We start from the raw sequence: 25,972 nt of genomic DNA, 5'->3' as shown, positions 1-25,972 counted from the left end.
CAGCTCACTCAGGACGGGTCTAAGGTAAGACGACTGTGTCAGTCAACGATCATGGGAGGGGCCTGTGCAGAACTACATCATTCTGCCAGGATTACAGAATAGTAATCTAGGAAAGTGTTTATTACTTTTGACGATTAAAAAAAAAAAAAAAAAAAATTAAAAAAAAAAATACACTACCAACACACATTTATGTTCAAACAATGTATGTAAAAGTGAATTTTGCATCCAATGACCCCTTTAAGGAAGACTAAACAAAACAGTTCAGAGGTGAAACAGCTTTAGTAGTGTTAACAGCAATAAAATTTTACATCCAAATCCATAGATTCTGTTTTATAAAATAGTCTGTATATGAATGGCACTTGAACAGTATTTATTACTTTCTGAATGTGATGTTGTAGTCATCAGTGTTGTTTGATGCAGCAAAGACATCTGAAGAACTTCTTATACTGCTGCCAAACCTGGACAAGAATGAGACGAGAGATCAATTTAACCTCAGTGGTGGGCAGTAACGAAGTAGTCGTACTTCGTTACTGTACTTAAGTACATTTTTCAAGTATCTGTACTTTACTGGAGTAGTTTTATTTTGAGTAACTTTCACTTTTACTTTAGTACATTCCAAAGCGTAAGATCGTACTTTTTACTTCACTACATTTCATAAAACATATCGTTACTCCTTATAATATATCACATGCTCTGAGACGCACAAGCGGTGTCTGATTCATGAACAAACTGATTCTTTTCAATGAACCTGTTAAATTGATTCGCCAGTCGCACCAAACGATTCATTCACGAATTGGAATGATCCGATTGCAGCTGTTCTCGAGTCGACAACTCATTGATTCAAATGATCCGTTTAGAGCGAGTCTCCAGTCAACTGAATTCACAAGTAAGAACCGGGAGATCTTGTGCGCGCGCGACTGATGCTGCGAAAAGTAAGTTACTAATGTTGAATTTTAGGATTAATTATTATAACTGAAAGTCATATTTAGGTCAGAGCTGTCCGTTGTTTGTGAATTACATCTGCTGTAAAAGGTGATCTGTTTAAGCGCACTGAAATGCTTGAATTCAGACACATCAAAAACGAAAACTTTAAATAACAGCTTAAATAAAATAACTCATGCACGTTCATATTCCTCGCTGATGTAACGTTAGAAGTTTAATTAAAATGCTACGCATGTAGCTCTACGTGACGTCTGTTTTTATATTGTTTTGATTAGCTAGAGTAGACAGATATGAATTTTTATTCATAACCATACTAAAAATAAGTAAATATTGTTAGCTGATGCTAACTGTCTAGCTGCTTGCTGGTGCTAAGTTGAGATAATTTTTAGATATAAAGTCCACATATTTTTATTCAACCACCTAGATAGATTACATCCGAGGGAAAAAGAAAGGATGTCATGCTCAGAACATGGTAACTACAGTAATTATCGAAGTGGAAAGTGATGCTCTCTGGGGCCTTTGGCCAGGGGTGTTTTTACACAGACAATATTTGAAAGGAAAAAAATCATTATGAAAATATAATTATATTTTCCTTAAAATGTTCTTGCTAACTTCAGGCCTTATTTTCATGTCATATATAACTGTGACGTTATGCAAAATGAGCTTTAAAACACTTTTTTCTTACTGGTGAAAATTTGATGGTCAAATCTGTTTTCTCTCAGGTACATTGCAGTGTAAGCTTCACATTGAATATTACTACATCACTCTCATCAACATAGTCCATTATCAGCAACAAAAATGTATTTTTTTGGGAAAATCCCAGGTATTTTGAGCAGTAGGATTATAAAAAAAATATGTGCTAATGTAAAATTCAATTAAGTAGCCTATATAAAATTGCAAAATAAATCTATCAGTACTTCTGTACTTTCACTCAAGTAAAATTGAAAGAGGAGCACTTTTAATGGAGTAATATTTGATTATACGTATCTGTACTTTTACTCAAGTACTCAACATGTGTACTTCGTCCACCACTGTTTAACCTCTGAAACTCATGAAGCAGAATTTTAGAATAAACAGGTAAGAAAAAGAGGATTTCAGAGACTAGATTTGCATGCTTTTCTTTTTTCCATAAAAAATTACAAAATAAAGAAAAGGGCATTTTCTGACAGTTTAAATATGATTTTTTAAACAGTTGGAGTTTGAATAGTTTTGGTTCATTTGAACATTCCGTCACATGAAGGAAATGGAAGAGTAACAGTTTAAACAAACTGCCTCTGACATTCCACTCTTCAAGTCACAGGTCACCAAAATAGGAACATGGACCTCAGTGAAAACATCCAGATCATACATGTAAACTGAGTGATGTCTGACCTCATTATTGAGGACACAATAGATCAGGAAGATGAAAGTTCCCTGCTGGGAGTTCAAGATCAGGAAGAGGATCTCCAGCTCCTTCCTGCCATTAGTGAAGAAACCCAGAATCCAGGGGCAACCAAGAACCACAAACTGAGCCAGTGTTTTAAACACCATAATCCTGCAGAGAAACAGACAAAGAAAGAGTTAATGTGTCTTTATTGACTATGTGTGGTTTTCTGTAGAGTGATAATAATTGTAGGGTAATAATATTACTTGGTTTGTCTCATCTGTGAAACTTCAGCATTGAGACTTTTGAGAGTTGAGTTCAGACTGATGACAATCTTAATGAAGAGAAGTGTGTTTGACTGGAAAGTACAAGAGTAATTAATCAACTTGTTTTCATTTTAATATAAAAAAAGTCATGAGAAATGTGTTTACTGCTAGTATGACGCAAACAGGACCCAGAAAACTCCAGATGAAGCCTTTATCGATTTTAATCCAGCAGCTGTTTAGAGAAAAATCAACATAATAACTGAATTAATTTATCTGTAAGGCATTTCAGGTGTTGGAAATGGCACAAAAGTCCAGAGCTGCTTTATTTCCTTCTAACTAAATTAACTTAAAAATAACAACAACAGCTCACCGTTCGCTACCGTAGCCGTTGGGAACCAGACCAACAGAGACACACACCACAACCAGAGCAATCAGATATCCAATCACACACAGGATTCCACTGCTAAGCACCTCCCTCTTTTTGGAGCTGATCTGTGATAGGTTCTTCACACAGATGAAGAGAATCACAGCTTCAATGAACATCCACACAAAGCCAGAGAGAAAGAAGAAGTGCAGAAGGCCTGAGATCACGGCACACAACACCTGAAAACCATGAGAGACGGTTATGATGATTCTCAGTGAGGCTGTGTTGAGCTGTAGGGCTCCTTCATCATTCTCACCTGCTTAGGCCGTATGACGGTCAGGAACTGCTGTGTGAGCAGAAACAGAAGATGAGCCAATAGAAGACTGATGCAGATGTTGATTCGAGCCACATTATTCACTCCAGGACTCCACTGACAAAGGGCAAAGGTCAACAGGGCCAAACTGAAGAACACCAGCCCCACGATCACACATACCAAATTCAACAGATTCAGCAGTTCCAGTTCAACAGGTCCAACAGAGTCGCTCTGAGAAAACATGTCAGAGTACATGAGTGCCAAATATGTGCTGTTCTTCAGTGTTCACTAGAAATGTTCTCATACCTCTGGTGGGCGGCTGGTTTGCATAATGAGACCGAAAGTCGACAGGTGAACACAGGAACACACAGTGTAGCTGCTGTTGGTCTTTAAAACAGAACAACCATCTACAATCCACTCGCTGATATTCCAGTAAACACAGGACAGAGAACCATTGGGATCAAACTCCTGCAAAAACAAGAATGAACAGGCATAAAATATCAGAACACTAAATATTTGATGTTTTCAGATGTTGACAAAAACACATTTCAGTCTCTCACTCTGATGTGTCTGAAGGTGAAGTTGACTGGTTTGGTGAGTTTAGTGTTGTTGGTTTTGGGAAGAGTAGCTGAGATCACAGTGGACATCATGGTTTTTACAGTGTCATTTGATGTTTTGAAGAAGTCTGGCTTCAGTAGATTCTCCATCGTGCTGTAGCTCATGAAAGCCACAGCAGCTGATCCTGTGTGAGAGAAACAAAAAAAGAAACTTACATTATACTATATGTTACAATAACAACAGCAACCAAAAAAGTAAGTAAAGGTGGTTTAGTGGTAATGGTTTGATGTCTTCTCACATTTTTTTAAATCAAACTAAAATATTTGACATACTTTCATTGTTGTTCTTGGCGATCCCAATGAGATCGATGTCCACAGAAGAATTTGTCGTGTCAAGTTGTGGGATTTTATTTAAGGTGACATTTGGTCCAACCATGAAGACTTGACCCTCTGATTAAACACAAACTAGCAGTTATGTGCTATTCAGGCTATTTAATTGTATGTAGTACAGACACACACACACACACACACATAGTTAATAGTGTGCTGGATCACATGCTGCAGTGTTAAAGAGCTACTATAATTAAAAAAACATAAATTATATGAGCCATCTAATCATACTATATAATCAAACCCATATAATCAGAGATAAGAGTCTGAACAAGATCAGTGAATCTGATGATTATGTCTCCATTAACACATAACGAGCATAATCTAATCATGTTTCCTCTTAACAAATACAGTATGCTTCATAAACACACAGTTACAGCAGCCAGAAATATGTAATGTTAAAAGGTCAAGATTCCAAAGGTGACACCAATCTGAATATCTGAATATTTTCAATAAAACATCAACATCTTGACGTCAGACAGAATGTTTCAGTGGAGGAAAAAAAGAAAGTAGGTTTGTAGCAATGAGGAAACAGGGTGCCTGGGTGAAGTGGGAGCAGGGAATGGAATGGAAGGTGACCTGGCAGGACATACGGAAATGGAACCCACAGAGGATCAAATTTTTGATCCAGGGGGTGAATGACATCCTCCCTAGCCCAGCCAACTAGTGTGTCTGGGGCAAGATAGAAACCCCAGCAATGTGGCCTTGTGCCCTGTGTTCTAAGACAGGCACTCTTGAACATATTCTCAGTAGCTGCTCCCAGGCCCTGGGTGATGGCTGTTATCGAGGAGTCGAGGAGGGTAAGCAGCCCATAACGAATAAACAACTCTGTTGGCTTGCTCTTCACAGCACAAGATTGGTCAAAGACAGTTGACTTGAACAGGCAGCTGGAAATTCCAGCACACACCACCCAGACCATGCTTAGACTAGACATCATCCTGGTCTCGGAGTCTACAAAACAGTTAATTTTACTAGAGTTAACTCTACTTTGGTAGGAGAGGATGAAATGAGAACAGGAGAGAAAGTGGGGTAAATATAATAACTGTTGGAGGCCTGTCATGGGAATGGGTGGGAAACCAAGGGTTTGCCGAGGGTTTGCAGGTCATCCCCTCAGGAAGGCTTATAGGCACAATGCCACTTGGACACAGGGCAAGGCTTGATCAACTTTGGCCTGGTCACCTGGAAGAGGGCATTGAAAGACTTGAAACACCCCATGATCAACACTGACAATGTGTTCAAGTCATGTCATCATCTGCTGATATTTTGAGAGATTTAATGTCTTCTTTTCAGCTGATTTCATCTAAGGCTGTGGGGCTGGAAGTTGTAGTTGTAAGGGGATAGTTGTGGCTTTTGTGTGTAACTAAGGCCTTTGTCCACACATACACAAGTATTTTATTAGTTTTTTCCCATATGAAAATGCAAAAAAACGCTAAAGCGCTGTTAAGAGCATGCCAACCCAATAGGTGCTGATATAACCCTAACTGTAAAGCCATGCTGGCCAATCAAAAACTCGCCTCGTGCAAATGAAGGAGATAGCGGTGCACAATTTGACGTCAAACAAAAGGACTCTGACGTCACCAGGTACATGACAACACTGCAACTGGGGTTTCTGAAAATCGTCTCAGGTTACGTATATGTAACCCTGGTTCCCTGAGAAGGGAACGAGACACTGCGTCCTCCAGGGGTCGCTATGGGGAACGCCATCTCCGTGACCTGTGTCTGAAGCCTATATGCAAAAAAGACAGCAGTGTTGGCCGGCGACAGCCTATGACGTCACTTCCAGCGTGACTCGTCGCTGCCGGTGCGTCACTACCGGTGCGACCACAGTATAAAAGGACACCGGTAGAACAGAACATTCGCTTCTTCGTCTGAAGCCTACGTCCGAAGCATGGCGACGAGACTAGAGGACGCAGTGTCTCGTTCCCTTCTCAGGGAACCAGGGTTACACACGTAACCTGAGACGTTCCCTTTCGAGGAACTCGAACTGCGTCCTCTAGGGGTCGCTATAGGGAACGGTTATACCCACGCTGCCATGCTAAGGGGAGTGCATGCCATCATAATGGCGAGCACTAAGTACCAACTGCCTTAAGCTTAAGGGAGTTGCCCCTGAGACGTAGTGACGGCTGTCAGTGACATTATCCCCTTCGGCCAGAAGGCCTGAGCTGCATACCCAAGACTTACCTGAAAGGGGTCGGATATGCTGGACCTGGGGTAGAGCTCGAAACTTGGAATTAGAAGATATTCCTTTAAGGGGATATGGCTGAATGCCTATGGTTTCATCTAGGTTTGGCCTGTCACACAGGGGGCTACCGTGGGCTCTGCATAGGTTCCCTCAGAAACTGTCCTACAGAACATAGGTAGCAACAACCTGCTCAGGATGCGTAAGTAGAGTGGTATCCAAGGTGTCCGGGAACAACCAACTCAGAGAATGGGCACGAGTTTGAGCGTGAACCCATATCATAGAGGGTGCGCATGCACTAGCGCAAGTATTACCGTTACTTTAGCCTGGCAGATGCTCACAAGGAGTGGGACCCAAGGTGGCCGGGGTTTTAATCAACTCAGGAAAGGGTACAGGCCATAAGTGCGTGAATCCCTACCGTAAAGGATTTTAGAATGGACGCAGAACTCCGGTGCATTCCATACCACAATGTGGATTTTAGAAAAGTGCCCCAGGGTTTCACGTGTGCACTTACCATATACATGGATTTGAGAAAGCACCCAAGGGTTCGTGTGGGCCTTACCATAAAAATGCATTTTAGATATACCACTTGGAAATGGTGTGCTAGTAGATGACCCTCAGAATGAGGGGAGCTCTGCAGGCATTCAAAACAAGGCTCCAAGGGGAAGGCAGTAAGGGCGAACCTCAGTTGCCCAGTTGGGGCAATGCTCAGAGCAGACCCTCAAGGTGAGGGGAGCATCGCTACTCCAAACAGACAGTTAGCCGCATCTAGCTGTCTGATAATACTGCCATGGAGCCGATACACTTAACCAGCGTGAAAGGTTAGTGCGTTGGGACAGGCTTCTAACTCCCAAGAGACAGGAGGAATACCTGATCCGCCCAGGGGTGACAAGCTCTAAGAAATCCCTCCCGCAGCGAGGGGAGCATTGTCATGCCCTGTCAAAGAGGCCTTAGATGTGATCTGATCACAGGATATCAGATATCACAGCAGAGATGAATCCATCAACACTGTATGGCTGCATAGAGAGCAGCAGCGTCCCCAGCCCTCGGGCTGTGTTGTGGGTATTCTCTTGAGGGGGCAAGAGCCACTACCAACCCAAGCAGACCTGTGCTTACTATCTTGATAGAAAGCGTAGGCCCCGTTCTAGCAAGGCCCGCAGAACCTCACGAACAAGGGCCTAGACCGTAGCCAATGCTCCTCAGAGCACTCAGAAGGGTTCCCGCAGAAACACCTTCCACTCATATGATGGTAAAAAATAGCATGGTCAAGCCCACTCCTCAGAGGGGCAACTCACTAAATCACCAAGATGGTATGAGGATAGGTCTGTATGATGACTGGGTGGATACCCTGAAACAGGAAGCCCCTCATGGCAGGACACAGACGGAGTGTCTCAGTCAGGTGGCCTCTAAGGCATGCGTGTCCAGCCAGGGGTGTCCAGGAGCATCCTGTGAAAAATAATTTCCAAAGAGCTTACCTGGTAGGAGGACCGAAGCCCTAGATGTAGTGCTGTAGTGGGGACCTGAAGGCCAGGAGTGGCCATGATCGTTTCGAGGTGGATATGACGAAGGCGATCCAATTAGACAAGCAGGCCATAACCATAGTCAAAGACCAGAGGGGGGAGCTCGAAGAGGACCTACCTAACAGAAAGAGAAACGTAACAGACAGGTCCCAAAAATACAGCAGAAGAGGCTAGACACATAACAGGGTTGTACTCACCCACCGTGGTTCCCACGCATGACTCCAGTTAGCCCAGGTAGACCTACTTGAGAAGCTGCACAGACCACCATAGTGGGCCATCTACTTACAACCCTAACAGGGGAGATAGCACCATCTAGGCAGGGGCACCGGGAGACCGCTGCTTAAAAACCCTAGGAAGGGGAGCAATCACAGAGTTAACAAAAGGGTACTTAGTCAATGTGCCTAAGAAGGCTACCAGAAGGGAACCAGCTGAGATTAACCTGTCCACAAAGAGTGGACTGTCTACTTACAACCCTAGCAGGGGAGACAGCACTGTGGGTAAGAGCTCAAATAGAGGCCGCTACTTAGAAACCCTAAGAAGGGGAGCAATCACAGAGCTAGCACCTAGCTATCCTCAGATAGCTGGCTGTAGGAAAGGGGACCATGCAACTGCCAAATCCACCAGCAGTGAACTGTCAAACTATAAACCCAATAAGGGAAGACAGCACCATCTCGGCAGGTTCCACAAAGTTGCTATTAAGAACACCAAACAAGGGTCTTAACTAGCACTGGGGCTGTGCAAACAATTGGATGCAACCACCACGTGCATCCCGGCAGCAATGCCGGCCCCGTGACCAGCCGCAAACCCCCACCACATGCAGCCAGACGGAGCGCACAGAACCACACAGAGCCGCAGCCTACCGACAAGCTGCGCAACACCGCGCAGCCCACCAGCGAACTATGACACCGTGCAGCACACACAGCCCCACCCGACAGCAGGTGACGGTTTATCCATGACCAACCGGCAATTGCATCCGACCATTCGCACAGCCCAAACCAGCACATAGCTATCCTCAGACAGCTATGCTTCCAGGGAGGGACAAGTTGACACACAGCTAGCCTCAGATAGCTGCACTTAATCACATAATTATGGCTGAACTATAACCACCCTCAGATGGCTTTACTAGGGAGGTCCCCTTTTATTTTCTGTCCATAAACCTGAGTACTGGCAGAAAATTAACACCACAACCACAATGCGCAGCATATGTTCACGCTCCACGCACGTGCCAGACTCCCCCGGGCATCAAGTGGAACAGAGTCGCTGCAGCAAATGCGTTGTTAATGCCATGAGAGGTGAACACACTCATGCAAATTCGGGTATACAGTAAAGACTCACCTCCCTTCTTTGCAAATGCATCAATGATAAGTACATCCAGTTCCCTCAAGAGCTGGATGCGCAGCTCTTTACCACACACACACAGCCCACGAGCCTGTAAAAGCGGGTATGAGAGTGCGCCAGTTTCTCGCAAGAAACAAGCACTGAATGCGATGATCGTATTCAACTCCCACGAGAGCTGAACGCGCAGCACTTCACCACACACACACAGCCTGCGAGCCCCGTGTAAGCGGGTAAGAAAGCATGCCTGTCTCTCGAAACAAGCAATAAATGCAACAATCTCATTCAGCTCCCTCAGAAGCTGATTTTCGCTTACTTCTCACCATACATGCACAATGTCTTTTTTGCATATAGGCTTCAGACACGGGTCACGGAGATGGCGTTCCCCATAGCAACCCCTAGAGGACACAGTTCGAGTTCCTCAAAAGGGAACTTCACCCTGTCAGGAGTTTTCAAGGAGGTTCACCCCTGCTCCCTTGATAAGTCACTGACATCATATGTAATCTGAGTTTTATCATCAATAATAATGGTCTCCACTTACCAACAGCAGCAAGAGTAAAACTGACACTGTCATTTGTGACTGTCGGCTTCACCAATGTAGAGATAAGTTTTTCACTGGTTTTTAACATGTGGTTTCCATAGGAGGCTAGTTCAGATGGTTTGGCTGATGATAATGACTCTAAAATCTTCTCCAAGGCGTTGAAGGCCACAGTCAAAATGTCTGTCACAGTCTAATTCATTGAACAGATAAATGCAGTTCAACAGAGTTACTGTACATGTAAATGTCAAGAAAGCCAGACAGCACTGCTATGTCAGTTATTATCCAAATTAGATTTGAAGATTTCATGATTTTTCTTGATCAGGCACTTACATTCCAAGGAAGCACTTGAGCTGTAATGTTCTCGATCTGCTCAAGAAGATTTTGAAAACATTCTCCAGAGGTCTGATTCTGAAATCACAATCAAGCTTTATACGGCAAATAAAACACACTGTTAAAACACACAAAAAGCGTGATTTTATCATGCTTTACAATATTAATAGCAAACAAATGTAAGTTTGTGCATGTAATCATCAGTAAATCATCAATAAATAGAAAAGCACATTCATTTAGTCATTAATTTCAAATATCTGCCAGTGCACATCTTATTGCACTGCTTTATGGACTGTAATTGTCAGAAGCTGTGAGGCCAACTATAAAACGTACATTTTAGAAAATCAACTTCAGAAACTCAACTTACTGTGCATTCTTCCTGCAGTGTTATATTTATACCTGCAATGACAGAAAACAGCATGAAGACGATATTAAAACAAAACTGCAAATGATATGTTATTTGTGTAATATTATAAAAGCATAGATCAAAAATAAATGATAAATGTGACCATGAGTATGGAAGCCCTAAGATTTGTAATTTTTTTTGCATCTCTGATTTTTATTTAACAATTTTTTTGTCCTCTCCCTCTCTCTCTCTCTCTCTCTCTCTCTCTCTCTCTCTTTCTCTCTCTCTCGGGCTTCCGGTTTGTTTGTATGAGTGAGTGAGTGTTGTGGATGGAGAGCTAACGTTTTGCTATTTTTTTGGTGCACTGCTGTGGTGAGCTTTTCCTTCATTTTCACACGTATGAGAAAGGTAAGACATCATTTATTGCTTTTTCGGTTTTTCAATACAGCGGAGAAGTGTGTTAGTATTGTTTGAAAGTTTGCAGGAAATGGCGTCCTGTGTGATAATATATCTTATGCTTCTCGGATGAATAAAGCTCCTGTTGTTTTTTTGAAAGAGAAATATTTGGTTCATGCTTTGACTGAACGCAGAGTCTTTATTAATGATATGTTCGTTCAAGTTTCGCTGCTATCTGTGCCTTCAACGAGAGTAGTTATTTCAGGTGTTCCACCCTTCATCCCTAATGAACTGATCGAACAAGTGTTACGTAGGTTTGGAAAATTTGCAAGCGGATTTAAGACAGTGACACTCGGATGTAAATATGCCCACTTAAAACACATAATTTCACTTAGGAGGCAAGTGTTTATGTTTTTGGATTCTCTGACACAGTCTTTGGACGTTTCATTTAAGATAAAGTATGAAGGAGGATATTACACTGTGTATGCTAGCTCAGGGATCATGAAGTGCTTTGAATGTGGGGATGTGGGGCAAGCCCTCATAGAGAACAACTGGAATGTGTAGAGAGCAACACTGAACAACCGAATGAAGTTGATGGACAAAGAGTTTAGCTTCCAGCAGTAATTCTGCTTCTCAGGGTGAACAGATGCTAAGTATGGGTCATGAGATGGTAGAGATTAATAGAGAAAATGAAAAAGTTGATGGGCTTTTAGAGCAGTCAGTTCCTGCAAAAGATGTTGAAAATACAGGAGAAGGAACGAATGGTCAGTTTTGATTTATTAGATGAAAGGAAGCGGTATCGATTGAGGAAACATGTCACTGCATTGAAAAAGGTCTCCAAGTAAAAAAAAAGCAGAAAATGTAAAAAGGTTTTAGTAAAAAATAACTGATGTCTATCTTGATCATGTTGTACTTTTTGATTTCCTTTTTTCTCTATCTGTCCCTCTTTCTCTTTTTTCTCAATGGGGAGTTTAAGAGTAGGATCTTTAAATATAAATGGTGGGAGGGACAGACAGAAGAGAGAATTGGTAAAGGGGATAGTTCACATGAACAAATTTAATGTGATTTTTCTCCAGGAAACGCATAGTACTATAAAAGATGAAGCTGACTGGGGTTTATTTTGGGGTGGGCGACTTTTTTTGAAATCGCGAGAGTAATGTTCCATTTCTCCAATAGTTTAAAAATGAAGATTTTAAATTCTAGAATGTTAGTTAATGATCGAGGTTTATTGGTTAAAGCTGATATAGAAGGGATCAATTTACTGCTTTATTAATATTTATGCACCTAATATTGGGACTGAAAGAATAGACTTGTTTAATAATATAAAGAAAAGTCTTTAACAAAGTGATTGTGATTATTTTATTTTGGGTGGAGACTGGAATTGTACTGTTGATTTTAATATTGATAGGCTTAGTGAAGAGCCCCATTTACAATCCAGTAAAAACCTAAAGAAGTTATTACTTCATTTTGATTTAATAGATGTATGGAGAATTAAATTTCCAAATGTGAAACAATATACATGGGTGAAGGCTGTGGATGGAAGAGTGAGCGCAGCTAGATTGGATAGATTTTATATGTCACAAGGGCTCAGATCTAAATTAACTGGGCAGTAGGTTTCTCTGATCATCATCTTGTTATTGTGACTCTTCTCTTGAAGCAAGTAGTTAATAAATCTCAGTGGCATTTTAATAATAAATTACTCCAAGATGACATTTTTATAAATTGTTAAATATGGAATAAAAGTCTGTCAATCTCAATCTCTCTCTGTCTCTCTCTCTCTCAAAAAAAATAAAATAAAATAAATAAATAAATAAAAATAAAAATAAAAAATAAAACAAATAAGAAGAATAAATAAGAATACAAATTTGACTGTACTTATTATTATTATTATTATTATTATATCCCTTACAACTGTTTTCAACATTAATAATAAATCAGCATATTAGAATGATTTCTGAAGGATGGTGTGACAGAAGACTGAAGTAATAGCTGATAAAAAAAAAAAAAAAATCAGCTTTGCATCTCAGAAATAAATATATTTTAAAGTATATTAAACAGAAAACCATTACTTTTAATTGCAACAATATTCACAATATTACTGCTTTTTCTATATTTTTGATCAGATAAATGCAGCTTTGATGAGCATAAAAGACTTCTTTAAAAACATTATAAATCTTACTGATCCCAAACTTTTGAACGGCAGTGACTTTGTAAATGACACTTTATATGAACTGTATTCAAATTAAAATATAGTAGATGCCTAAATTTAACAAAAGTAATAGAGAATAGAAAAGAAAAAAAATCATTAAGATATCTACATTTATTCACCATATTGTTAACTGCACATTTCTTTGTTTGTAACTGTGAGAAAAATGTTTTCAAAAACATTTCAAAAAAGTTTTTGTTGTTTTTTGAAAAAGTTTTTTTTTTTTTTTTTTTTGTTAAGAAAAATCTAGAAAATTCTGGATCTGTGAATGTGTTTTCCACATTGTGGTTCAAGGCTTCTATGCATGAGCATGAATGAACACAAATTAGTTTAGAAATTTAAAGTAAAAAAATAAAATAATAATAATAATAATAAATATAGCTGCAAGCAGCGAGGCCCTCGCCACCAGCACATCCGCAACCCTGTTGCCATCAGAAAAATGGTGCCCAGCGGGCACATGCATTGACAGTAACCCTGTGCCAGAATGGATTGAAGGGTTACAGTGATGAAAGGGTTAAACTCAAAATGTTTTTAAGTCATTCTGATACACTGAGAATGAGATGAAAAAGATTCCTTATCCTATGAGGTCATCTTGTGTTCATCCTTGGTATTACAGTGTTCATCTGCCAGTTTACATGTATGATATTTAAATGTTTTTGCGGTCTTTGAAAACATGATAAACATATTTCCTAAGAATGACTTGTTTTTCATATGTAAAAAGTTGTGAAGAGTCAGGATAATGCACTTTAAATGCACTCTCTCTCTCTCCTTCTTTCACACAGCCACCTTCCCCCACTCTCAACACTCACACTTACACTTACACACACACTTAACACACACACAGAGTTAGAGTGAGAGAGTGAGAGTGAGATCAGATGTTTTATAGTTTTTTTATTTTTCTATTTTTAGTAGACTATTTTATATTGATGGAACTAAGCATTTGTTTCTCAGAATGACTAGTTCTGTGTATGTAAAAAGTTTTGAAGTGTTTGGATGCTGCATTTTAAAGATATAAGAAAATTAAAGTTATGTTTTTTACTGCTAATTTAATAAATCACCATAAATCAACCGTTCAAGATATCCCAAATCTGCTCGCAATTTAACATCTTCAGTATGTTGGCATCATGTTGACAAAGTTTGGTGTGAACTACTTATTCCTACTTGGAGGAGTATGAATTTATTTATAGCCTGATTTTTCCAAAAATACACATTCAAATCAAAATAGCAGACTTGTCCGGCTTGATGAGACCAATATACATACCGAGGTTAGTGTCTGTAGCTAAAACTAACCCCCCAACTTTTGACAAAAAGTGGCACTATAGAGCGCCTCCTCTACACCCATTTATGAGCCTTTGCCAGTGTCTAACTATCATTAACCCTTTCACACGTGAGTTTAAAATATTCTAGCTGAGCCCCCAGAGTGAGTTTTTTTAGGCGACCGTTATTTAGAACGTACCGCCTCATTGTTTCCATGGCGACGCGTCGTGTTTGTCACGTGACACAACGCAGCCACAATAGCGCTGTATGACACATGTATCACTTTTATATAGTTTTTTCCCTTTTTATTATTAATATTCACAAACGTGCTCACTGTATTATGAAATATCTGATATTCCGATTCTGGTATTTGGAGGTTTAAACACTTTTATAATGAGCGTGTTAGTTGATCTATGCCGAGTGATGGGCGCCGCCATGTTAGTTCGCGCTGAATCCGAGCTGTGGGATTTACAAAACGCAAATTCATCCTCTCCTCCCGAAAAACATTAAAGTAAGTCTCTGGTGAGCTTGGAGAAGAGCAGAGTAAACTTTATAGTTACCTACACAATGTGTATATGATATCAATAAAACATGTCGTCAGATAACATTTGTAAGGCTCGTTACTGCCGCTTCCATAGACATCGGCGTGTATTTTGTGTATGTATTGTGTATTTTGACTTATGTGTATGTAAATGTCTGGAACCTAAAATAAGCATTTTATTGTTGAAACCACTGAATAGTTGCGATAATATGACAAGCGCTCAGCGCCAGCCAAAGCAGATTCGGATTCAGCGGTTGATCACGTGACGCGCTGAACGTTCGAATCACACCGGCGTGATCGTACGCTCCAGGGACCAGCCAAGTGAAAGGGTTAATACTGATGTGTGTGTTGAGTTTCATGAAAATCTAAGCTTATTAAGTGCCCCAAAAACACAGGAAACAAATGTTAAAGTTTGACACGTTGCCATGGCAACAGCATTTAATGTATCAACAACCCCTTTACAGATTGTCATCGGCGAGTATATCAAATTCCAGAGCATGCGCTTTTTAAACAGCCCTAAATAGCTCACTGTAACGCCACGCCAGCAGAGGGAGCCCTCACCCATTGACTGCCTGTTGCTGCTCCCTCTGCTGCTTCTCTGGTAACTTCCTGTTTGGCAGCCATAAAAGGCAGGCCATGCCAAACAGGAAACTGCGAAGTATTGTTTTGCTAAAGCGGACTCTACTAAGCTTTTCTTTGATTGCATTGCCTTGTTTGTTGTCACGGTTTTGTTTCATGGTCATAGTTTTGTCTTTGTTTTCTGCCGTAGTTTTGCCTAGTTCACTGCCATAGTTTTGTCTAGTTTCATAGCCTTGTTTATTTGTCACTTTGGACTGCTCACTCCGGTTTTTCGACATTCTGCCTGTTTTGTGGATTACTCTATTGTTTTGCCCTGGATGTACTGTTTGTTTGGATATTGACCCTGCCTGTTTGACTACGATCTGGATAATAAAGCTCGCAATTGGATCTTACACGCTTCCTACGAGTCCTGCTCATTACACTCACTTCCTGTTGGGATTAGCTAATGACAGAGTGCGTGAGTTGTTCGGCTCAGTGAGATCCATATGTGTACAGAGTTTCATATGTATACAAGTATGTGTGGGATATAGATCCAGTTTTGGGAAGGTGTTCCAGGGGGCGCTGTAGAGCCCCTGTGCCACGCCCAGGTCCCAGTGTCTGCGGCGTTTTTGAGCATGTTAAAGCCCCCAAAATGCCCCATTTAGTCGGAAAAAAAAAAATAAATAAATAAATAAAAATAATAATAATAATAATAATAATAATAATAATCCTTAGAAAAACAATAGGGCCTAATAATAATAATAAACAGAGCAATTCCAATAGGGTCCTCACAGCATCGGTGCTCGGGCCCTAATTAAAGCTGCAAGCAGCGATGAAAGTGCCCTTGCAGCCTGGCTCACCGCCGACCGGTGGCTTTTTTTTAATATAGTAAACATAGGAGGAATATGTCAAAGTCATTTAAATGTGCAAAACTTCCAGCTGCCAGCTGGTGGCGCTATGCCTGTAACTGAATATTGGCATGTAGATGTCTGCAGGCCAGCACTTTTATCAAACATATGAAGTTTGGTGCAGATTGAACATGCTTGAGTTAGTGTAAGGTGTGACATATCCTGCTGCCAACAGGTGGCGCTATTATTATAATGGAATATTGGCCTTTAGATGTGTTCAGGCCAGGACACTTGCCAAACATGTCAAGTTTGGTGCAAATTGGACATTGCATGTCTAAGTTAGTGTAAAACAAGTAATTTGTTGTTGCCAGCAGGTGGCGCTATGATTGCAATGGAATATTGGCCTTTAGATGTGTTCAGGCCAGGACTCTTATTGAATATGTGGATAAGTCTGGGGCAGATCAGTCATTGTGTTGCTGAGTTACAACAACTTCCTCTTTCATGGCATTAATAGCATGCATTAACACTTAGTGTTTCTAGCATGTTTAGCACAATATGGCATATTTTGCTGTGCTTTTAATAGTCCATCACAGTGTTAAACAGGTCACTTCCAGTTGCCAGCAGGTGGCGCTATGACTATAACTGAATATGGGCATGTAGATATCTTCAGGCCAGGACTCTTATCAAACATATGTTTGGGGCAGATTGGACATTGTTTGCATTAATTACGACAACTTCCTGTTTCATGGCTTTAACAACATGCTTTAGCACTTAGTGTTGCTAGCATGTTTGAGCATGTTTTTAGCAAGTTTAGCACTCAATGGCTTATTTTAGTGTGTTGCTAATAGTGTATCACAGTGTTACACATGTGACTTCCTGTTGACAGTAGGTGGCGCTATGACAATAACTGAATATTGGTATGGGTATGTGTTCAGGCCAGGACTCTTATCAAACATGTTAAGTTTGGGGCAGATTGGACACTGCATGCCTGAGTTACAGTAACTTCCTCTTTCATTGCATTAATAGCATGCTTTAACACTCAGCTAAGTGTTGCTAACATGTTTTAGCATGTTTCTAGCATATTGCTACCCTATTTAACACTTGTTGATACTTTTTAATATGTTGCTAGGCATCGACAACAGTATTAAATATGTCACTTCCTGTTGTCAGCAAGTGGCGCTATGACTATAACTGAATATTGGCATGTAAATGTGTTCAGGCCAGGACTCTTATCAAACATGTTAAGTTTGGGGCAGATTGGACATTGCATGCCTGAGTAATTTTCAGTTTCATTGTATTATTAGCATGCATTAGCAAATTAGCTAAGTGCTGCTAGCATGCTTTACTGTTTTTGTAGCATGTTGCATGTTAAGTTTGGGGCAGATTGGACATTGCATTCCTGAGAACTTCCTTTTTCATTGCATTTATAGCATGCTTTAGCACTTAGCTAAGTGTTGCTAACATGTTTTAGCGTGTTTCTAGCATGTTATTAGCCTATTTGAAACTTGCTAACGCTTTTTTGTATGTTGCTAGGAGTCCGTAACAGCGTTAAACATGTCACTTCCTGCTGTCAGCAGGTGGCGCTATGACTATAACTGAATATGGGCATGGGCATGTGTTCAGACCAGGGCTCTTATCAAACATGTTAAGTTTGGGGCAGATTGGACATTGTATGCCTGAGTTGCAGTAACTTCCTTTTGTCTTTGTATTAATATCATGCTTTAGCGCTTAGCTAAGTGTTGCTAGCATGTTTTAGCATGTTGCTAGCCTATTTAAAACTTGCTAACGCTTTTTAATATGTTGTTAGAACTCTGTAACAGTGTTAAACATGTCACTTCCTGTTGTCAGCAGGTGGCGCTATGACTATAACTGAATATGGGCACTGACATGTGTTCAGGACATGACTGATATCGAACGTGTGAAGTTTGAGTCAGATCGGACATTGTTTGCCTGAGATACAGCAACTTCCTTTTTCATGGCGAAACATTGAAATTTGTCAGACCGCCACGGACACGCCCCTCAACGAAATCTCAAGATCTCCACAATTTAGCATCGCAAAGACCTTATGATAACATTCAGCAAATTTGAAGATGATCGGATAAAAACTGTAGGAGGAGTTCGTTGAAAATGGCAAAAACTGCACAAAAATCATACAGGAAATTCAATATAACAGACTTCCTGTTGGGTTTCGGATGTTGTGCCAGGAGACTTTTTTGTAGGTATTGGTGTGTTACATGTGTGTACCGAGTTTCGTACATGTACGTGAAATGCAGCTCGAGGCGCTAATAATAACAATAGATAAATATAAACTTTGAACATCAGACTACATTACCAGCCTTGCTTGTCTCTGGTGCGACTGTTGTAACAGTGCTGCTGATGTTAGTAACAGCTGAAAAAAAAAAATATATATATATATATAAAAATATATATATATATATATATATATATACTGATGAATATTAATGTGTCAGCAATGCAACAAAATACAAAGAGCTCATGTGAATATAATCACCTGCACAGTATGCTAAACTGCACCAAACTGGACTAACCAGCTCATAGACATAATAATTGTCTGGACAGGCTTTGACTTTAATGGGAAAAGACCCGTAATAGCAGCAGTAACTGTCATAGTAACCGCAGACATCTCGAGTGACGACTCCATCCTGTACTGTTGGGTGTCCACCACGAATCCACAGTGGGACAGTAGTGCCACAGCTACTATATGCAACACACGTGTCTGGGATCTGAGCGCTCACATTGTTAATGAAGAGACGATACCAGCCGCTCCAGGTGACTGACTGATCACACTTTTTGACTAATTCACGTGAATTATTGGTGGATCTCCATGGATTGTCCAGCACAGTGTAGTTGTAGCAGGGGTCAACAGAAGGATACACTGCAAAATAAATAAATAAATAAAACCAGTTACTGACTTATAAATAAAGCAACATGCAGCATTTTATTAATTATTTTCTCTCACAAGCAGAAAATGCATGTTATTGTTTATTTAGTACTGACCTGAATATATTTAACATAAAAGACATTTACATATAGTCCACAAGACAAAATAATAGTTGAATTTATAAAAATGACCCCGTTAAAGGGTTTACATATGTTTGATTTTTGATACTGTGTTTTACCTGAATGATCCACAGCTGTGTGTGTATTTTTTGTTTAGTGATGGTTGTTCATGAGTCCCTTGTTTGTCCTGAACAGTTCAACTGTCTGCTGTTCTTCATAAAAATCCTTCAGGTCCCACAAATTCTTTCAGCATTTTTGTGTATTTGAGCCCTTTCCAACAATGAATGTATGATTTTGAGATCCATCTTTTCATACTGAGGACAACTGAGGGACTCATATGCAACTATTACAAAAGATTCAAACACTCACTGATGTTTCAGAAAGAAACATGATGCATTAAGAGCGTGGGGTGGAAACTTTTGAACAGAATGAGGATGGGTACATTTTTCTAATTTTGCCTAAATATCATATTTTTTTTCAGTTAGTACTGCCCTTCAGAAGCTACAGAAGATACTTACATGTTTCCCAGAAGACTAAATAATTTAAATTTACCCTGATCTTCAAATTCAAAGTTTTCATCCCAGGCTCTTAATATATTGTTTTTCCTTCTGGATCATCAGTGAGTGTTTGAATCTTCTGTAATAGCTACATATGAGTCCCTCAATTGTCCTCAGTGTGAAAAGATGAACCTCAAAATCATACAGTCATTGTTGGAAAGGGTTCAAATACACAAAAATGCAGAAAAACCAAAGAATTTGTGGGAACTTTTTTTTTTAGTCTTTTTTTAGTCTTTTTTGAAGAACAGCAGACAGTTTAATTGTTCAGAACAAACAAGGGACTCATGAACAACTATCACTAAACAAAAAAAACATGAATCATTCAGGTGACAACACAGTATTAAGAATCAAGGGGATGTAGCTTATATATATATATATATATATATATATATATATATATATATATATACACACTACAGCTGAAAAAGAAGCCTTAGCCCTGTTCTTGGGTTTGAGATATTTTGATGTTTATTTGAGTGCTAACCCTTTTCCTGTACGAGTGTATACAGACCATAACCCTTTGGTGTTCCTGTCCCGCATGCAAAATCTGAATTAACGTTTGATGTGCTGGTCCCTGATCATTCAAGAATATAAACTTGAGATCGTTTATAAACATGGCTCGGAAATGGTACTAGCTGATGCGCTGTCCAGAGCAGCTGGTCCTGAAAATCCTACTTGTGAATAGAAGAGACAAAATAAGTTTGTCTCTTTCTTTGGTGGGGAGAAATGTTACATTGCGTGTTAATTTAATGTTGTTGTTGTTTTTATGTTATGATTTGTGTATAGTTCTTTTTGTTGTTGTTATTGTTATGGTTGCGGTGACGTCAGAGGTGGCGTGGGGGCGTTTCTGCGGAGTTGATTTAATCCTGTTTGGAAGTTTCCTCCACGAGCTCTCCTCTCCCTGCTTGGCGTTTTTGCTTTGAAAAGTTTGTTTTCAAGCCATGTTGTATCTCCGATGCTACTTAAACCCTTGCTTGTTTTAATAGTGTGTAAATGTGTTGAATCAATATATATAAATATACATATTATATATATATATATATATATATATACACACACATATATAATATATACATACATACACACACACACACACACACACACACACACACATATATATATATATATATAAGCGCCAGTTGACTAGACAAGCACATTTCCTCACACATCTGTTCTATAGTACAGATCTGCACATAAATCATGCCAGAAAATAAGTCAATAGAGACACAGTGTGTTACATTACCAGTTGAGATGGTCGCTGGTGTGACGGCTGTAGAGCTGGTGTTAATGCTGCGAACAACTGAAAGTTTGGATGAATAGTGATTAATGAAAAGAGACACAAATATCATGAATGTGTAGAAAGAGCTCATGTGAATATAATCACCTGCACAGTATGCTGAATCGCACTGAGTTGGACTAACCAGCTCATAGACATAATAATTGTCTGGACAGGCTTTGACTTTAATGGGGTAAGACCCGAAAAAGCAGCAGTAACTACTATAGTTAGCACAGACATCTCGAGTGACAACTCCATCCTGTACTGTTGGGTGTCCACCACGAATCCACAGTGAGAATTCAGTGCCACAGTGACCATGAGCAACACACGTGTCTGGGATCTGAGCGCTCACATTGTTAATGAAGAGACGATACCAGCCACTCCAGGTGACATACTGATCACAATTACTGTCTAAACCATAATTAGTGGATCTCCATGGATTGTCCAGCACAGTGTAGTTGTAGCAGGGGTCAGCAGAGGTATACGCTGTAATTAAAATATTTATTTTTTTAGCATTAGACATATAATGTTATGATGTGTTATAGAGTAGAAATGAACATTACTAGCAGCCATTCTCATACAGTCTCAATCAGAAAATGAATTTCCCAGATTTAAATTCTAATTCAGGTCAAAATGAACAGAAGCTCAACACAGCAATCTACAGATCTGGGCCCGTATTCACAAAACATTTTAACTTACCACTAAGAGTTCTCCTAAATAGCAGTAAAAGTTTTTAGCTAAACGTTTTCCCTTAAAACCTATTAACAATACATCATAAGACTAAAAGTAACTCACAACTCCTCGATTTAGGAGAAAATCTTAAAAATAATAGGCATGTCAGTATAAATTTAGGACTCCTACATTTTTGTTCTAAGTGTATTTCACAAAGTGTTTTAGCACTAAAACTAGCCCCAATGTCTGTGAAACCTACGTGAAGAGGACTCCTAAGGCACTAAGACCAAGCCACAAACTATCCTAAAATGGCTGTTGCCAGCTATCTGCCTGAAAACATCATGATTTTAAATAGAAATATTACAAAACCTTAGAATTACACACTTCGACAATATGCCAATGATAACTGTAAAAAGAAAAGAATGATCCACCGCATGTCAGCACACGTGATTAACCGCTCAAGTGTGATGCGCTCATATCAAGAAGTGTCGGGACGCAAAACACATTCACACAGAATGCGCCTTTGTGTTGACAAAGATGTGACGCGGGCAGTGGAATAAGAAAAAACATAAAAAGAGATGGGAGTGAACGTCTTTTAACTTAAGTGCCGCATTTTGTAATGCCGTTTCATGCATGAGACCCTGCAAGAAACACTAGTGCAACAGCCAAACGGGTCCATGTCGGGATTTAAATGTTTTGCCATATTGCCCAGCCCTACTATCAACCATGATTATTCTACTCTGCTAATTAAAAGGCTGTTTATGCATATTCAGTCATTGTTTACGCAAAGCATACATGTAAGAGGCTGACATTTAGACTGAACAGTTGTTTAATTAGTGACATTTAGCTTGTATTTCAAAATCTTTATTTGAATGTGTCAACATTTTATTATTTTTTTTTTTAAAAAATCTTTATTCGAATGTGGCAAAATAATATGGTACTCTACAATATTTCCATGAATAGGCCTAAATCTCTGACAGAGAGCCCTCCCCTATCAGCCAATCACTGTGTGCATAGTTAGTAAGCATGGTAACATCATCTGTAGCAATGAGGTCAACCCCGCCCTTACTCTTATCTTAAGACTTCTCTTTATTCCTTTGTCTCAGCAGCTTTGTGAATAGATTTTAAGAGTGAACTCTTAGCTAAAAACTACTGTATTTAGGAGATCTCTCAGTGGTAAGATGAAATGTTTGTGAGGAAGGGCCCTGATGAGACAAACTTTTCCTAAGGAGTAGAGAGAAGTCTTAAGCTAAGAGTAAGGGCGGGGTTGACCTTGTTGCTATGGATGATGTCAGCATACTTATTAACTATGCACACAGTGATTGGCTGACAGCCGTTTTATTAAAAGAATAGAATAATCATGGCTGATACTAAGACATGCAAACATAAAAGAAAACATGTACAGTTAAAACACCACAGCACAATACATTACCAACTAACTCACTGATAGTTATGCAGGCCAAGACATCTGGAAAAAGAAAAAAAAAAAAGTTAATAAAATAAATGAATGAAAACAACATGTGCAACATGTGTAATAGCAGACAACTGACCAAATACAAACATTAAACAGCAGTGTCATGCTTTTACTTAAAGGGGAAGTTTAAAAAATAAAAATACTGACACTTTTAAAAATGACAGTACAAATACTTGTAAGACCAAAAAAAAAAAAAAAAAAAAAAATTGGAACTACAGTCATTTCATAGAAAATAATGATCAAACTTGTAAGAAAGACACTCTTACAAGTTTGGAACATCATGAGCATTGAAGCCCATTTTCAGCACTACTAAAAAAAGAAAAAAAAAAAAAAAAAAAAGGTTATTGCTATAAATCTAGCAACCACCCCAAGTACCCTAGCAACCATCCTGGGTACCCTAGCAACCGTACCCAAGCAACCACCCACCCTAGCAACTGCCTAGCAGTGCCCTGGAAATCACTCATGTCAACCTAGCAACCAAGTGCAGAGTTTTGCCACAGCAAGCACCACTCATATTTTTTTTTTAGAAAATCTACATATCTGATATAAACTCACAATTGCGAGTTATAAAGTCAGAATTGTGAGATATAAACTCTATAAATTCTGTGAACATATCAGTCTTTTTTTTTCTCCTTAGAATTGGACTTTATAACTCACAATTCTGAATTTATTTCTCGCAATTGTGAATTTATATCACAATTCTGAGAAATGTCAGAATTGTGAGATACAAATTCGAAATTGCGAGAAAAAAAATCACAATTACCTTTATTTATTTATTTTTTTTTTTTATTCAGTGGTGGAAACGGGCTTCTATTCATGAGGGTGAGTAAATAAAAATAAATAAATAAATAAATTGGGTGAACTATTGAATCTCATCAACACATTATTGTCACAGTCCAGGCATTTGAATGAAAGCAGTATTAAATGATTAAAACTGTCTGCAGTGGAAAGTTCATGAGGTAAGAGGACAGAGTTACAATTAGCCATTTTAAGACATGCAAAAGAAGAAAAACATTAATGAAAAAGAAACAATAATTTTTATGATCAAAGATGAGTTTAAGAGATTACATTACTGACTAATTTGAGTTATTCATTTTGTTTAAGAAAAAAAAAAAAAAAAGAAAAGAAAAACTGAGAATTTAGACAAAACTGACCCTAACTTACAAAAATTTGTTAGTGACTGCATTAATTTTGGGGTTTGGGTCCAGCCAAATAAATTCAATGATCAAACAGCTGAAAACAAACCCAATGACAAGGAGAAAAAGAAAATCAGAAAGAATTTGAAAGGGTTCAGTCGACTGAAGATTCAAGAACAGTGAAGAACAGTTTTCTATGCTGAACAAATCAGAACAAATATAACAGGAGTCATGCAACTCAAATAAAACAATTAAATAAGATCAACATACAGTACAAATGTTTGTGAGACTGATCAAGACACATGAAGTAGTGCATTCATGTTAAAAAAAAAAAACAAAAAAAAACAAGTAAAACTCTTTTTATTTAGTTTATACTTACACATCATAACAGTGATCAGCACTCTTATAAAACCTGTTATTAAATATGAAGAAATAAAATCTTACATTCATCATATGACCACAGTTTTTGTTATAAATGTTTTTGATTCAGTGTAAATCAACCTTTTAATGCTAATCTATTAATACATACATACTCACCTGTCTGAAAGGAAGCCATTGTTTTGACAGTCCAGTTATTTATCTTCATCTAAAAGGTATTTCAGGAGGGCGGGGTTAATTAGCTTTGCTGTTGCCTTCAGTTTGTGTCATTTTTTTGTCACACTTTTACAATGGATTTAAAAATTGGCATGTTAAAAACTAGTTATAAATGAAGAGAGTATGAATCTTTTATTGTCATAATTAAATACTGAATGAAAGGATTCTCTAGTAGATATTACCACTGTCGGGGTAACGCGTTAAAAGTAAAGCAGTTTACATAATCAGATTACTTTTTCCAAGGAAATTGTAAAGTAACACATGACAACATAAAATCGATTTTTTTTTTTTTAAATAAGTTATGCAAGTTTTCCCATTTTATTCACTTCATTCTGAGGCTTAACTGTGAAAAAGCCTTTATAGCTGCCAAAAGTATGACTTTATTTTATTATTATTATTATTATTAAAAATAAGCAAGCTCAGCCAAGGTGATAAAAGTAATGGAAACGTAACACATTACTTTCCATAAAAAGTAAAGAACGGTCTTATAATAACAGAATAATAGTCTTATAATCACAAACAGATTCCCAAAAACATCACACATTAAAATTGGTGTACATTTGCAAATTTTCTGGAGTAATTCATAAAGATTTATTATGTCAATGGATATACAGTAAGAGCCCAAATTACTCAACTATAACTATACACGAATCATAATCTATAATTGCAGTCACAGTCCAGCACATGCTGCAGTCTAAGCAGAAAAATCTTACCTGATGTGAGCTGATATACAGTGATCCTCACTCAACACAACTGACTGTTTAACTATTAAAATATCTGTACGTGTTGAGATAATTATAGAGATATTATCAGTCCATCATTCCGACAAGGAAATATTTGTTTACTCAGCTTCCAGTAATCCTAGGTGTATATGACTGTAACAACGTTCGTAGAATGGGAAGAAGGAGGCGGGAACCGGAGAACACTTAAACACTTTAATAATAAAATAAACAAACACAAAAGTAAAGCGGCAGCCCCTCACGGACGACT

At 38.8% G+C, this 25,972-nt stretch overlaps 1 protein-coding gene across 1 annotated transcript; it reads right to left on the bottom strand.

Annotated features, from left to right (window-relative positions):
- Positions 1-325: 325 nt before the first annotated feature.
- Positions 326-24,944, bottom strand: LOC127159611 (adhesion G protein-coupled receptor E3-like). Its single transcript, XM_051102399.1, has 15 exons — positions 24,926-24,944; positions 21,215-21,592; positions 21,074-21,130; positions 18,802-19,148; positions 10,101-10,178; positions 9,771-9,960; positions 4,139-4,255; positions 3,809-3,990; positions 3,555-3,716; positions 3,252-3,479; positions 2,942-3,174; positions 2,737-2,803; positions 2,572-2,663; positions 2,314-2,476; positions 326-458 (listed from the first exon to the last, which is right to left on the bottom strand). The coding sequence occupies exons 1-15, from the start codon at positions 24,942-24,944 to the stop codon at positions 402-404; spliced, it is 2,370 nt and encodes a 789-aa protein (XP_050958356.1). The 3' UTR covers positions 326-401.
- Between the last annotated feature and the right edge of the window lie 1,028 nt (positions 24,945-25,972).

Source organism: Labeo rohita, unplaced genomic scaffold, assembly GCF_022985175.1.
Source record: "Labeo rohita strain BAU-BD-2019 unplaced genomic scaffold, IGBB_LRoh.1.0 scaffold_235, whole genome shotgun sequence".
In the NCBI taxonomy this organism is placed as follows: domain Eukaryota; kingdom Metazoa; phylum Chordata; class Actinopteri; order Cypriniformes; family Cyprinidae; genus Labeo; species Labeo rohita.
The sequence above is the reverse complement of the archived record's forward strand: the minus strand, read 5'-3'. Positions and strand labels throughout refer to the sequence as shown.

Coding starts and splice junctions, on each gene's coding strand:
- LOC127159611 (XM_051102399.1), bottom strand. Junction 19,149..21,073: donor ACCAGCGACCATCTCAACTG/GTAATGTAACAC, acceptor TTTATTTTGCAG/TGTATCCTTCTGTTGACCCC. Junction 9,961..10,100: donor CTCAAGTGCTTCCTTGGAAT/GTAAGTGCCTGA, acceptor TCAATGAATTAG/ACTGTGACAGACATTTTGAC.